This window comes from Archocentrus centrarchus, chromosome 3 (genome assembly GCF_007364275.1).
Source record: "Archocentrus centrarchus isolate MPI-CPG fArcCen1 chromosome 3, fArcCen1, whole genome shotgun sequence".
Lineage (NCBI taxonomy): Eukaryota > Metazoa > Chordata > Actinopteri > Cichliformes > Cichlidae > Archocentrus > Archocentrus centrarchus.
This window is the reverse complement of record NC_044348.1, coordinates 1,526,357-1,540,939: the sequence shown is the minus strand read 5'-3', so window position 1 is coordinate 1,540,939 and position 14,583 is coordinate 1,526,357. Positions and strand designations below refer to the sequence as shown.

The 14,583-nt window shown below is 39.5% G+C and overlaps 2 protein-coding genes across 4 annotated transcripts in view; one reads left to right on the top strand and one right to left on the bottom strand.

The window, feature by feature from the left end:
• LOC115774196 (Golgi apparatus protein 1-like) overlaps positions 1–1,764 on the bottom strand; it is a 28,527-nt gene extending 26,763 nt beyond the window's left edge. For both annotated transcript variants that reach the window (XM_030721354.1, XM_030721362.1), the window contains exon 1: positions 1,423–1,764. In XM_030721354.1, coding sequence (XP_030577214.1) covers positions 1,423–1,737 — 315 coding nt within the window. In that variant the 5' untranslated portion in view covers positions 1,738–1,764. The remainder of the gene's footprint in view (positions 1–1,422) is intronic.
• Positions 1,765–6,619: 4,855 nt separating this feature from the next.
• On the top strand, positions 6,620–13,565 carry LOC115775075 (troponin I, fast skeletal muscle-like). Of its 2 annotated transcripts, XM_030722532.1 has the most exons (6): positions 6,620–6,674; positions 6,763–6,799; positions 8,342–8,470; positions 8,852–8,941; positions 11,988–12,164; positions 13,143–13,565. In XM_030722532.1, the coding sequence occupies exons 1-6, from the start codon at positions 6,667–6,669 to the stop codon at positions 13,227–13,229; spliced, it is 528 nt and encodes a 175-aa protein (XP_030578392.1). In that variant the 5' UTR covers positions 6,620–6,666; the 3' UTR covers positions 13,230–13,565. The 2 variants fall into 2 exon arrangements, with proteins under 2 accessions (XP_030578392.1, XP_030578400.1); XM_030722540.1 differs by lacking the exons at positions 6,620–6,674; positions 6,763–6,799 and adding an exon at positions 7,985–8,082.
• The last annotated feature ends 1,018 nt before the right edge of the window (positions 13,566–14,583 follow it).

The window sequence follows — 14,583 nt, the reverse complement described above, 5'->3', positions numbered from 1 at the left end:
GAAAATGCTGAAAAATGAGCTCTAATAACCACAGTGCAGCTCACATCACCTTCTGTTCTTGGCTCCTCAATTTGTACGAGGAAGTACTTAAAAAATTGGTGGGAAAGGAAGAGAAACCGAGGACAGACTGCCCAAGGCAACAACATTACAACCTGGAAACTCAGATACAGGCAGACTGTAAACACTACACAAAGGCGTGATGTTTATCACACGGTCAGGTGATCAACCAGGCTGGGAGCGTTTCCTTAGTTGGACAGATTATTGAGTGGACTGAAGAACCGCTCGGCTCCAGCGGTTACTGATTAACAACAAAGCATTCGATCTCTAATTGGAGCAATATCTGCAGTTTGGTGAGGTTTACAGAAACAGGCATCATGTATATAAAGAAAAGAAAAATGTATAAGGAGATAAACATAAAGAGAATCTGTGCATGTAGGCGGCCAATCTGTAAACAGGCACAGAGTGTGAAAGTTGGTTGTTTTTCATCAGAGGCACAAAGAAACAAGACAGGAGCAGCAAGAGTCTGTGGTTTAACTTAAACCTGCAAGTCACCTGACAGCTGGGTGACTGCACTCACGTATGCCTCTGCATCATGCCTCACCAGGTTAATAAGTACTGCACTGAAGTGGTAAGAGGGCCAGGCGTCAAACCTCTCCCTTAAACTAAATATTACCGTTCAGATGGCCATGCCAGGTGAAGAAGGGGGTTAAGTTCGTTTGGGCCATCACATGAAAGAAATTATAAATAAACAGTTATTCAGGTTAAACCTGAAACTCACTCACCTACTTTTAGTAGAGATGAATCAATGTGTTGTTTATTGACTAATCATGTTTCATTTAGCTTGTTGTTGTTCAGCCTACAGCCTAAATCCTCAAACACAAGCAGCTTACGGGGATATACAACAGACTCACGATTCTCAGCTGTCTGTGAGAAACACAGAGGACCCCCTTATTTACTCCTGGAGCCCAGGGGGGGCTTTCACACCGTCCTGTAGGTTGGACACAGGTAAGTGTCCCCACACTTAAAGGGAGGAAATTGCCTTTGAAGGAATGCCTTAAAGGAATTTAGCGAAAGTTGGTTAGCGAAAACCTTCAAATGCCATTTTTTTTTTAATTAACTACGTTTTGTTTTTTTACAACTCTTTAAAAAAAACAGTAAATAAGCGCCCAGTTGTATATTTGTGTTTGGAGGTTATCTCAGGTAAGCAGTAGTAAAACGTGGATTTCTGGTGCCCTGAATTAAAAAGTGCGTTTAAGCGGCTGCTCGGAGCTGCACACTGACGGAGGTGCAGATGTTCACCTCAGTATCACAGCCATGCTGACAGTCGGTGTGACTAAACCACCACCGGGGCGACACACCCAGCAGATACCCATCACCTCACCTGAACCCAAACAACTTAGCCTGGGGCTGAAAGGCCCCTACCTCTTTGCGGTCCTGCAGACACTCCAACACGGCCAGGTTGTTGGTCCAGGTGTGCTTTGGACAGAGGCGGGTCAGGTCCTCCCGGCAGGCCTCCTCCTCCGACAGCTTCCAACCGGTCGCCCTTCGAGGCTGTGAGGCCCCAGCGGCGGCGGGTGCAGGTGCATCCTTCGCCGGCGGATCAACGACTCTGTGGACGGGCGGGTTGGGCGGCTCGGCCGGGCCGCTGGCAGCCTTCAGGCCGAGGACGGAAACGAAACCGCAGAGAGACACGGACGAAAACAGCAGCAGCAACTGAGCGCGACTGTACGCCGCCATCTTCACAGGACTGTCAAGCTAGTCCTAATGCATCACGACATCACTTCCGGTCAGCGATGTGACAGAATAAATACACAACTTCCGGTCACTTTAAAATATAAAAAATAAATAAAAGCTTTACTGTACCACTTTAGAATGTACCAACTGTAGAAAAAAAAATATTTTTCTGAGATTACATAGCTCCAGTTCAAATTATTTTCTTTATTTAGCATCAATGGGAATAATTAATGCAAACTGGGGCACAACGCGAATAAACTAAATAATATGATCATGAACACTTTTCAAATATGACAAAAAATACACGTACAAGATTATGAGAGTACGAGTTTCTGAGGCACAAACTCGCAAAGTTTGTACTTAATGTTGAGATGTAAGCGTTCTGTTTTGTCCAGTTTTCAATAAATGCATCTGTATCCACAACCACAGGAGTATTTTCAACATCTGAAGTGAACTGAAGTTCTGCAGGTAGACCATCTCATACTGTGAATTTGGCATGGGTGATTAATGTTGATATTTTTCTTTTGAGTAAATATTTGCAGATTTGAACAACCTTCACTTCCTCTTTTTTTTTTGTAGCAAATCATCCAAATAGTAATAATTACAGCAAACCAGTCAAACAAACACACCAACAGCTAATCTGGTCACATAACATAAATAAAAAGGTAAAACATTCTTTCATGCATATATTCAAAACTTAAATGTTAACTACTAGCAAAAGCAGGCGTTGTTTGCTGTCCAATGTGAAAGGACAATACTTGAAGCAGAGTTCATGTCCAAATATTCAAATAATTATTGGATATACTTGGGGATAGGATTTGTGTGTGTGTGTGTGTGGTGTTTGAGCAGCTGCTGGGCAGCTCTCAGTTATTGTAAGTTTTTATTTTGAAGTTACTGTCACGTTGTTTCAAACTGCATTTACATTCTGACGTCGTCTTCATTAGAAAGTTAAATCAGGAAAGCTTTTGTATTCACAGTCAGACCTCTCTGTCAGGAATACTGACCTCTCTCTTTAGACTGCCAATGAAACTTTGAATTAAATATTATAATTCGGTAATAATTTCTCAGGTTCTGTAAAGGGAAGGCTTTTAAGTACATTTCTGATGCATTGTACGGATCTAAATATGTAAGATGAAGGGAGGGCGAGCTTGTGCTCTTCTTCTCTACACGCTGGTATAGTTCACCTCTTACTCAGATTAACAAGTTCTGCTGAAACTTTAAAAATGTCTCAAAGCTGATTTGGTTTCTCTTGCTTTTTTTTGTATAATTTTAGTAAAGCTGATTTGTCTTTCTGTATTTCTCACCTCGTTTTGCTGCTTGTCTTTAAGCTTTTAATATGAACTTTAATGTTTGTTTTCTTTTTTCTCCAATTTAAACTATTCATGAGTCTGCATGTGCAGAGTGATTGAAACATTATCTCGTAGAAAACCTTTATAATTTCTGTATGCTGAGTACAGCCATCAAAATGTAAATCACCTCTGTCACATTATATTACAATGCACTGTGTGTAAAAATACAACACTGCTGTTAAAGCATGCAGTAATAAGCTATTCCCAAAGTATCTTTGTATATTATCTTTAATCTCTGTTCTACTTCCTGTTTATCTAAAATTTAAAGATGCTTTTTGTAATAATCCTCTGCAGAATTTACCTAAAACGTTTACAATCAGGGGCAGTGTTTTTGGATGTGTGCCACTGTTTATAATAAAAAAAAAATCGGGTGGGGGTTTACTTTATTAAAAAATAGATATGCTTTATAATTTGGTCAAATAAAGGTTAGACTGACTCGCTGCGCCATCTTGTGGTACAAATTGGTATTACATGAAACTACAGCTTGGCTGTAGTTCATCTTCTGTTGACTCTTCAACACCATAAATAGATGCTTTCGACATAATTGTCAGAGGGGTTGTTTCTTTACATACTGTTGATAGTTTCAGTTAATTATGAAAGGTTTTAAAATTAACTTGCAACAAGTATCTGTATACCTAAAGATGGTTTTAGATTGTACTCAGTAGCTTTTGATGCTTGCAAGTTTCTGTACTTTCAACTTTATCTCCAAACAGTTCCTCTTTATTACATTACACTCAGTTGATGTTTGTATCCTTAAATATGGCATTTACATTCCTTTAAGTTAATCACAACTCCTCTTTTCAAGCTAAATTACAAGTGACATCACATACTTAGGTCAACTTTTTTATTGGTTGACTTTTACATAAGTCACTCTCCAAAATTATTCCTGACAATATTTTTTAATTTAACTTTAAATGAATCTTTGTTGACGTCCAGATGCTGTGTGTGAAAGCAGGAATGAAACAGACAGACACATGAAAGAAGAAGCTGCAGACCACAGCGGAGCTGACTCACAGTGTTGGCTGGTTCTACTTTGTCTGGAAACCTCACAGACTTTGTCTCCCTTGAAAGCAGAGCTCTATTTTTTACAATTTCTGTGCATGCAGGAGACTGGGCAAGAATTTCAGGCAAATATCCTGCAGGAGATGTCTGCAGACAACATCATGATTGGGATCATAACAACAATCAGGTGTACAGGGAGGTCATAACAGTCCTATGTAATGAGTTGGAGAAGGCATTTTCTCCATATGTGGACACTGTAAAATTCTCTGCCAGCAAACAAAAGGATGATGAGTCTGTTCAGGAATATTATGCTTGCCTGACTGACACAGTGGCACTGAGCTCCCTGCAAACCTGTGCAATGAGATTGCTGCCTGGTATGCCCACCTGAGAAGCAGCCTCATCAGAGGTCTCTGAGGGAAGATAGCAGCAGAGGTTAAGAAAATTGTGTTTCCTGGGAAGAGGCCAGACTAGAGGAGGTCAGGCATCATGCTGTTCATGTTCAGAATAACCTCAAAGAACAGCAGAAGAAGAAAAAGGAGAAAATGGCTAAAGAGCTCCTGCTGGAGGAAGAGGTGGCTACAAAATAGGAAAATATGACCCAGACATCTGTTGCAAGTGCTGTCAGAGGGGACATTGGGCTAGAGACCGCTCCAAAAGGGACAACAGTGCTGATGAGAGCATGGTGAGGCAGTCTGGGCCTGAGGCACAGGAGAGAAGACGCGCAGCCACTCTGACTCAGTCGATGCTTAAAGCTAATGGTACCACACCAGCAGCAAGCATGCACACATGATAGCGTACAGCTCACACTTGTAACACAAGCTATTCCCAACTTTGAAGACAAATTGTGAGTTTCCAACTGCTCCACAGGTCAGTGGCAACTGTATTCACTCTGTCAAGCCATCAGGACAAGTGGTGAGAGAAAATTTACTTTATCACTTATGTGTAATAATGAATTAGAGGAAATCTACCTTTAAACATGCATCTTTTGCTATCTTAATGTTGCCAGAAATTCTATTAGGCCATGATTTAATCTGTTGTTTGGGTATCAGATTAATTTGGCCCTCTGAGGGCCTCAAAGCAGTTAAAGCTGACGGCTTTGAGCCTGACACATTTTTAGCCCCGATCAGCTGTTATGGTCTTATCAGTGGAGACTGACAGCTGCTAAAATAAGTGAGCTACTTTTGGAGGAAGGAATGAGCACCCCCCCCCCCCCCCCCCCACACACACACACACACACACACACACACACACCAGGCTAGTTATACTTAACTAAAATTAAACAATGGGAATTTAGAAAACTAAAATTAAGAATAGAGAAAATAATTTTAGTTTTATTATTATTGTCAAACTTTGGCTTCTTCTTCATGGACAACCAACAGGAGCAGCGTAGCAGCACAGCGCTCTGCTCCACCGCACATCAGGTTAGGGAGGAATGCTGACTGAGCTCTGCTCGCACTCTGAGCTCCAGCCATTGGTCAGCTCTAGGGCAACAAAGCAGTAAGGTGTGATGGACTTACCTGTGTACATTATGTAATTGTCTGTGCCTCAGTGTGGCAAATGCCAACCCCACCAGGTATAAAAGACAAGTTACAGAATGAGGATCTCATCTGAGCAAATCCCACCACCACATGAGCTGCATATGTCATCTGTCTCATTATGTCCAGTGTTAATTGTGTTTCTCATTTTAACTCTCTTTCTGTTGTGTAGTATTGTATCTTACTTAGACTGATTGATCATTCCTTGTCAGCCCAGCTGGTTCAGTGTACACCCAACTGGATCCCAGCTTATGATGAAGAATCACATGGTTCACTTTAAAATGAATGTTATGTCTCTGTTTTGTTTATTGTAACCACTGCTACATGCTAACGGTGCCTGTTCCACATGAAAACAGTCTCACGCGTTCTGTATGACACAGAGGAAGACCTTGTTAGAACCTGGTTAGGTTGTTAGAGCAGTTTGTGCCGCTTTTGTAAACGTGGTGCGCCTGTGTGATCAATAAATGATCAAAGGGGAGAAATGTGATGGGATTTAATACAAGATATACTCAACTGTGCAAGTTATCGTTTGCAACATGCTTCTTTGTCAAAAGCCATGCAGAGTGATGATGTCGTTTGACCCCTTCACAAAGGCAAATTTAAACTTCATAAAGATGACCTGATTGTGTAGACTGATTTATTTCAGATTGCCATAACACTACCTACTGCTTCTTGCTTTTTTCACAGCATTTGTTGTCAATGACAGCCTTAACTTAAAACCCCCAAAACAGAAGTAAATGTCGTGGTCCCATATTCCCATATTGTTTTAAAGATGCTTCCGGAACAAAATTCCTCAAGTGTTTGTTCCAGGCTCAGCTGCTGCTGTCGGCCCTTCTGTCTGCGTTTCAAAAAACAGCTTCTGAAGACAACTGGTGCTAAGCCATGACACACACACACACACACACACACACACACACACACACACACACACACACACACACACACACACACACACACACAGACACAAATCTATAAAGAGGCCGGAGACTGTGGTATTTCCATTCATCTCCCTTCTGATCTGAAGGCAGGACCCAGCAGCAGGCAGGATGGCAGAGTAAGCCCCGAGTGGACTGAGGATGACTTTTACAGCGTTTACAAAAACATTTAAATCTCACTTTGCTCCTTGTTTTTTTTCTTTTAAGGAAAAAGATGACACTGAGCCGGAAAAATCACCTGAAGGTAGAGTAATGAATAATTTGTGAGACTGGACCAAAATCCAATCAGTATCCTAAATTAATCTTTGTACTTAACAGCTTTGAGTCAGGAAAACTCGAAAGTACAATATGATTTTACATAAAAAGACTTTAACAAAACAAACCCAAAACAGGAGTGAAAAGATGCAATTTAGTGGGATTCAACAGGAAAACAGAAAAAAAATAGGAGTACAAAAATGAGTTAAAATAGAAAAAAAAAAAAAACAGATTAAATTGGAGAATGTGGGTCACGGAGGGCCACCAGTGATTATCTTCCTGTTTCATTTTGATCACGAGTTGAGTCCAATCAAATTAAGATTATCTGTTGACTAAATATAGTAGGCAGCCTACATGTTTTTTTTTTAATGCTTTCTACTCTCTTAACCATCTTGTGACCCCAAGTGTTTAACTCGTGATGCTTTGACATCCCTGACTACCAAGTTTGTTTCTGCTGGTTGGTGCTTGGATCAACACATTTCTAAATTTGATATGTTGCTGTGACCAACACTTAGAGAAAATGGCCTGGCGATGCATCAACTAAGGATGTCACAGCTCAGACAGCCAATATTGCAAGTATTTTGCTCAATCATTAAACAACTATTTGATCAGCAACAACTTAAATAATCATCCTTTGCTTTTTTTAACATTCAAAGACCTTCCTTTCTGTGAGGAGAGTCTGATGGGCAGGCCTCATATTAATAACATTACATATTTTAGACATGTTTTAGGAGCCGATGGTAGGGTCAGAATTTGTCATAAACAACATCAAAGCATGGCTCCATCCTGTCGTGTATCAACAGCTCAGGCTGCTGCTGGTGGTGCTGTAATGGTGTGGGGGATATTTTCTTGGCACAGTGTCGGCCCCTCAGTACCACAGCCTACCTGACAATAGAAATCCATTAATCCATAACGTGTACCCATCCTCTGATGGCTGCTTCCAGCAGACTAACACACCATGTCACAAAGCTCAAATTATTTTTAAAAGTGGTTTCTTGAACATGACAGTGAGCTCACTGTACTCAGAGATACTCAGATAACCTCCACAGTCACCAGATCTCAAATCAGTAGAGCTCCATGTGGTGGAATGGGCGAGTCACATGATGGATGTGCAGTCAACGAATCTGCAGCAACTGTGTGATGTTATCATGTCAATATGGACCAAAGTCTCTGAGGACTGTAACTGCATGTATGCCTTGAAGAATTAAGGCAGGTCTAAAGGCAAAAATGGTCCAACCCAGTACTAGCTAAGTGTACCTTATAAAGTGGCTGGTGAGTATATGTTTCCCTTAAAATGTATTCAAAGATGTAGTTGTTTAGTGAATGAAGCATCTCTTTGTGCAAAAACCCCACTAAATACTCTGTAATCTAATAAAATTAAAACACTAGTGTTAATGTAGTACTGTATGTAAGGACACTGCATTTAACGTGTACATGCTACTCACCTGATCAAACAGCACCTAGCTGCCATCATCCTGATTGTGTTTGTGATTTTGTGAAGGTCTAAACCATCTTCTCCTCTTCCTATCAGAGCTTGCTGCTGCAAATCGGCCAGGAAATGTTGGAAGAGGAAGCACAGGAAGCCGAGACGGAGAAAATGCAGTACATGGAGGAGCACTGCCCTGCCCTTTCCATCCCGGGCTGCACGCAGGACCTCCAGGTAAACCTACAGACCTGGAGAATTTGTTCATGACTGATGTTAAACTTAGCAGGTTTTTTTCAACCTATAGAGTCTATAGTTCAGTTTCTGTTCTGGTGCACCTGCCTATAATATCCACTTTATTACAGATGTTGGGGACTTTATTGAGAGCCAAAGACCTGTAAAATCTACTGCAAATCACCATTTTCCATGCATCTAAATTAAGTCATTGTCCATTTGCCATTGTCCATTGCCTTCCCTGGCCAACTATAGAAAGCTAGAATTTAAAGAAAACCAGCTTTATAACAAAAATGTTCAGGATGGGGCTTCCTGTAAAGTGTTTGTGATTAAAAAAGAGTTTCCATTAAGATGTCTCATTGTTTCTGTCTGTCACCACACCAGGAGCTGTGTCGCAAACTTCACAAGCAGATTGATTTGGTGGATGAGGAGCGATATGACATGGACATCAAAGTGACAAAATCCAACAAGGAGGTGGTGTAGAAGTTTCTTCCGCCTATCAAGTTATACAGCGCTTAACATGTTTACTAGACCACCACCTGATGTAAGGTTTATGCCACAGCTGCCCTAAATGAACAGTACTGGTAATTACTGTATGTTTCTGAAATGGTTAATCCACCAGTACTGTATGTGCAAGCTCATTAATCAAAATGATAATTTTAATGCTAAAATATAATTGTTGTTACCCATGAATTTTCAAAAATCCTGTTTTACAAAAAAGCAGAAAAAATGTTAAAGAGCATTATTATTTTTTTTAATACGATGCCAGATTACAGTTATTTCATTGCATTCCTGAACAGAAAAAAAAAATTGTTTTAGTGGTTGATTGTTATACTTGATTAACATCTGATTTCTCAGAGAAGTCTAGTGTGCCGGCTCAAATTTTGGCATTTATTTGCTTAATAAATAACATCATTTTAAATTTCAATTAAGTTTTTGTAAGATTTATAAAGTACTTGTGTTTTATTGTTTTTATGACAGGTGGTCTAATAAATTTATTAAGCACTGCACACAGAGCAGAGCTAATCATTTCAACTCAAACTATCATTTATTTTTCCTCTTCAACAGGAGCAAAGTGTAATAATGAAACACAGCCTACAAAGATTTAAAGGCTACATGTAATACTTAAGTTTGAGTAGATGTTGAAGACCACCAATGCCAGTCAAGCAGACAACAGACTCTCAGACTTTTATAGCACCAATTCATAACAACCATCATCTAAGGATGCTTTATATTGTAAGGTGAAATCCCTACAATATTAGTAAGAAACCCCAACAAGCAGACAACCCCCTATGAGCAGTGGGAATGAAAAACTCCCTTTTAACAGGAAGAAAGCTCTGTCAGAACCAGGCTCAGGGAGGCGCAGCCATCCATCACAACTGTTTGTGGGTGAGGGGAGGGGGACAGGACAGAAGATACACTGTGGGAGAAAGAGCCAGAGTTTAATAATTACTAATGAATAAATAAAGTAGTGATATGTAAACACATAAGAGATTAAAAAGAGGTGAGGTGAGGGGCCTGAAAGCTGAAGGCTCTGCCTCCCATTCTACTCTTAAGTATCCGAGGAACCACAAGTAAGCTAGCAGTCTGAGAGTGAAGTGCTCTATTGGGGTGATATGGGACTATGAGGTCTTTAAGATAAGATGGGATTATTCAAAAACTTGTATGTGAGGAGAAGGATTTAAAATGATATTCTGTATTTAACAGGGAGCCAATGAAGAGAAGCCAGTATGGGAGAAATATGCTCTCTCTTTCTAGTCCCTGTCAGTACTCTAGCTGCAGCATTTTGGATCAGCTGAAGGCTCTTCAGGGAGCTTTTAGGACAGCCTGATAATAATGAATTACAAAAGTCCAGCCTAGAAGTAATAAATTAATTAACTAATTTTTCAGGATCACTCTATTTCAAATTTTAGAGATATTGTGTAAATGAAAGAAAACAGTCCTACATATTTGCTTAATATGTGCATTGAAGGACATATCCTGCTCAAAAAATGACTCCAAGATTCCTCACAGTGTTACTGGAGGCCAAGGTAATGCCATCCAGAGTAAGGATCTGGTTAGACACCATGTTTCTAAGATTTGTAGGGCTTGTAGGGTTTGTGTTAGGGTTTTCTGTTAGGAAGCATGTATAATGTAAAAAGCATTGGTCCCAGCACATGTGGAACTCCATGACTAACTTTTATATGTGAGGAAGACTCTCCATTTACATGCACAAATTGGAGTCTATCATGATATGATTCAAACCACTGCAGCACAGTACCTCTAATACCAACGCTGTGTTCTAATCTCGGTAGTAAAATATTGTGGTCAACAGTATCGAACGCTGCGCTGAGGTCTAGCAGGACAAGTACAGAGATGAATCCCCTGTCAGAGGCCATAAGAAGATTATTTGTACCCTTCACTGGTGCTGCTTCTGTGCTATGATGCCCTCTAAATCCTGACGGAAACTCTTCAAATAAACAATTCTCTGCAAATGAGCAGTTAACTATTTGACAACCACTCTTTCATGAATTTGCGAGATAAAATGAAGTTTAAAGTCAGTATATAATTCACTAAGACAGCTGGATCGAGTAAGTTAAGTAATGGTTTAATTAAGTATGGTACATATCCTGTTAATAAAGATAGATTATTCATAATTAAAATTGAAGCATTAATTAATGGTCAAACATCTTTGAACAGTCTTGTAAGAAAGGGGTCTAAAAGGCACACTGATGGTTGAGAGGAAAACATTAATGAAGTTAACTAAGTAAATATCAGCAGTTATTAGATTTGTGGTACTTAACAGCACATCTGTGGGACAGTTGTAAATAATTTTTTTCTCTTATGGTTAAAGTTTTATATGTGAAGAAATTCATTCATTGCTACAGAGCTCTGACTCCTTGTCAGCCTGGCTACAGTGCTGAAAAGAAACCTGGGGTTGTTCCTGAATAATAAGATGTCCTAGCTTCACAGAGGGCTTTATTTAAAATAAAGTAACAAACTATTATTCCAGGCCAAACAAAGATGTTATGAATGAGTGCAACAGCATTTTCTCTCCAGCTTACAGGTTATCTGCTTTAAGCTGCGCTTTTGAGGGTTATACCAGGGAGTCAAGCATCTCTGATTTGTTGCCTTCTTTTTCAGAGGAGATACAGTATCCAGGGTCATACACAGTGAGGATGTAACACTATTATCAACCTATAACTATAATCAATCTCTATGGGAATAGAGTTTAGGTACTTGCTTTGCATTGTGTTGCCACACGACAATGAAGAGCATAACAGTGAAGGAACTAAATCTTAAAACTTAGTTACAGCACTTTCATTAGTGCTGTGTAATCCATCCATTTTCTTCCGCTTATCTAATTCAATTATTGCAAATTTAAATGTTATCAAAAATGGTTAGATAAAAGAGAAATTTAAGGAAATACTGTTGAATGTCAGTTTCTATGATGTTTGTCATGACAAGATCTAGAGTGTGATTAAAACAATGTGTGGAATCATAGATACACACATATCTGAATAACTGTTTTCTCCGTCAGATTTATGACCTTAAGTTGAAGATTCAGGATCTGAACGGGAGGTTTAAGAAGCCAGTCCTGAAGAAGGTGCGGATGTCAGCTGATGCCATGCTGGCTGCCCTGCTGGGCTCTAAACATAAAGTGTCCATGGACCTGAGAGCCAATCTGAAACAGGTTAAGAAGGAAGTAAAAGATGAGGTAGGTGTTACAGTATATTAGACACAGATGAAGCAAATTAACATCTTCTACTGAAAAGACAAAAAAAACCCAAAAAAATTACAATTAGTAGGATTGCAGTATAACAGGCCTATTCAATTACTTTTTCTTCTGGGCCAGATTTGAAAATTTTGAGATGCCACTGGGCCAAAGACCCCTACTTATATTATTTCTTGAGATTTAACTCTAAATATGCTAACACCTGAACTAAGTCATAAAAATAAATAAAGGAATTCACAATAAAGGCTTTATACTGCATAATTTATTGATAAGCAAAATAATTCAAGTGCATTGCAAATTTTAACATTTGGTCCAAACCTTGACCAGAATATTTTTTAACAAGGCATCTATTCACCACACATATGTTTAATAAAAAAAAAGTAATAATAACTTTTTGCAACAGTAAAATCTTCTATAACATTTTAGATGTATTTGAAAAAGTGTATTTGTTGAACTAGAAAGACCAACTGATGCAGTGCATTAAATATTTCAACAAAAGAAACTGCACCAAGTGAACATTTAATAACCGTAAAATTAAAGCTTCTTCTGCATATTCAAAGTAATGCTGACTTAATGAGTTCAGTCTTAGAGTTCAGTCTTTGGGGTAAAATAAACAGATTTATTAATCCAAGCAGGGTTAAAACGGCGATTTTCAGTGTCAATTTTACGTTTTTGACCTGTCAGTGATATATTTTGGCGGTTGTCGCACTTGGAGAGTATTCTGGGCTGGCGTTGCTAGTGGTGCGTTCAAGTACAAGAGGAAGGGCGGGAATTTTTAAAACTGTCACAGCAAATATGTGACAGTTTTAAATGCGTTTTTGCAGCTTACGTTGGGTCAGTCAGGGGGTGGGCCAGTCAAAGGGGGTTCGCGGGCCGGATGTGGCCCCCGGGCCGCTAATTGAATAGCCCTGCAGTATAACATAAAAGTCTTCACTTTTATCACTGCTGTGTGTCTCTCAGGAGAAGCAGACAGGCGACTGGAGGAAAAACATCGAAGACAAAACTGGCATGGGCGGCAGGAAGAAAATGTTTGAGACAGAGGCTTAAATGTCAGCATGCTTTTCTGCAGCTGACCAGCACCAACTTTCTGGATGTCAGTTTTTACAACTAAACAAGAGTACCTGGCTGCAGGCAAAAGGGGGCCACCATACCTCAACTCTATTCCGGACCTCCACAGGAAGTTGTTGTTCTAAACCGGAAGTCATGTGACTTTTATGGCGGAAATGTGTCTTCTTCGTGTGCTTATTCCCCGTGATGTAGCCGGCTGGTTTAAAACAATCCGTCGGCTTTATTTTATTTTTTCAGTTCGTTAATTTACATGTTCAGGTCGTTTAACCTTATGTTCGTTTCTCAATAAATTCTCAGTAATGAGTTGCTGAGTCACTTTGACCTAAGGCCAGTTTTATTTATCCAAAAGTGTCAGAAATCAAAAATTTCCAATAAATATTATTTGGGTCTGATTATTAATTTCATTACTGACCATTTCAATCAATATTTAGTGCAGTGGTGTTCTTTGCCGCTCAGTTCAGTGAGCATGTACATGACATAATTTATTTATTTTTTCCTATGGAGTGATCTTTGTAAATTAACATGAGACACCTCTTTTGTTCAGGGTCAAATTGACCCTGTGACTTAAAATCCAGACAAATGAGCCATACAGATGTTTGCATTTTTGAAAATACAATTTGTTTAAGCACTTCTTTTTTTAGCCTGAAATGAACATTAATTTATTTATTACTTTTTGAGCTCATTTGGAAGACATATATTGCTTGAATAGGCACTGACCTCTGAATGCCACTAGCCTTTCTTTCTTTGCTATTTCATTAAGGCCTGGGTTATAGGGTAGTGGCAGGTGCTCTTTCCACTTGTCCCACATTCTCCTAATACTGCCAGCTTGTCTCTCCTATTTCTTATAGCTCTTGACTCTTAAATATTAAAAAATATTAAAATTCTCCACACATTGTGGCACAAAATAAAGCCCCGCCCGTCTTTCCATCCCATATTTTGACTGTTGATTCATCCTATCATAGACCCCAGCCAAGATAACCACCCTCAAATATGCATGTAAATGTATTTTATGCAGCTCTTTACACTTGTCCTCCAAAACACATCTTCCTTCCCAATTAGTCATTTCAGTGGGAATGACCCACTGCCACACTCTTCATTATGTTTTCTGCAGACAGTTTTATCTCACGTACTGTTGCTAAAGTATTCACTCACTCTTAGGAGCTCAGTGAACTCCAACACTAAAACACCTTTGGGATGAATTAGAGCAGAGACTGTGAGCCAGGCCTTCTCTCCAACATCAGTGTCTGAACTCACAAATGTGCTTCTGGAAGAATGGTCAGAAATTTTCATAAACTCTCCTAAACCTGTGGAAAGCCTTCCCAGAAGAGTTGAA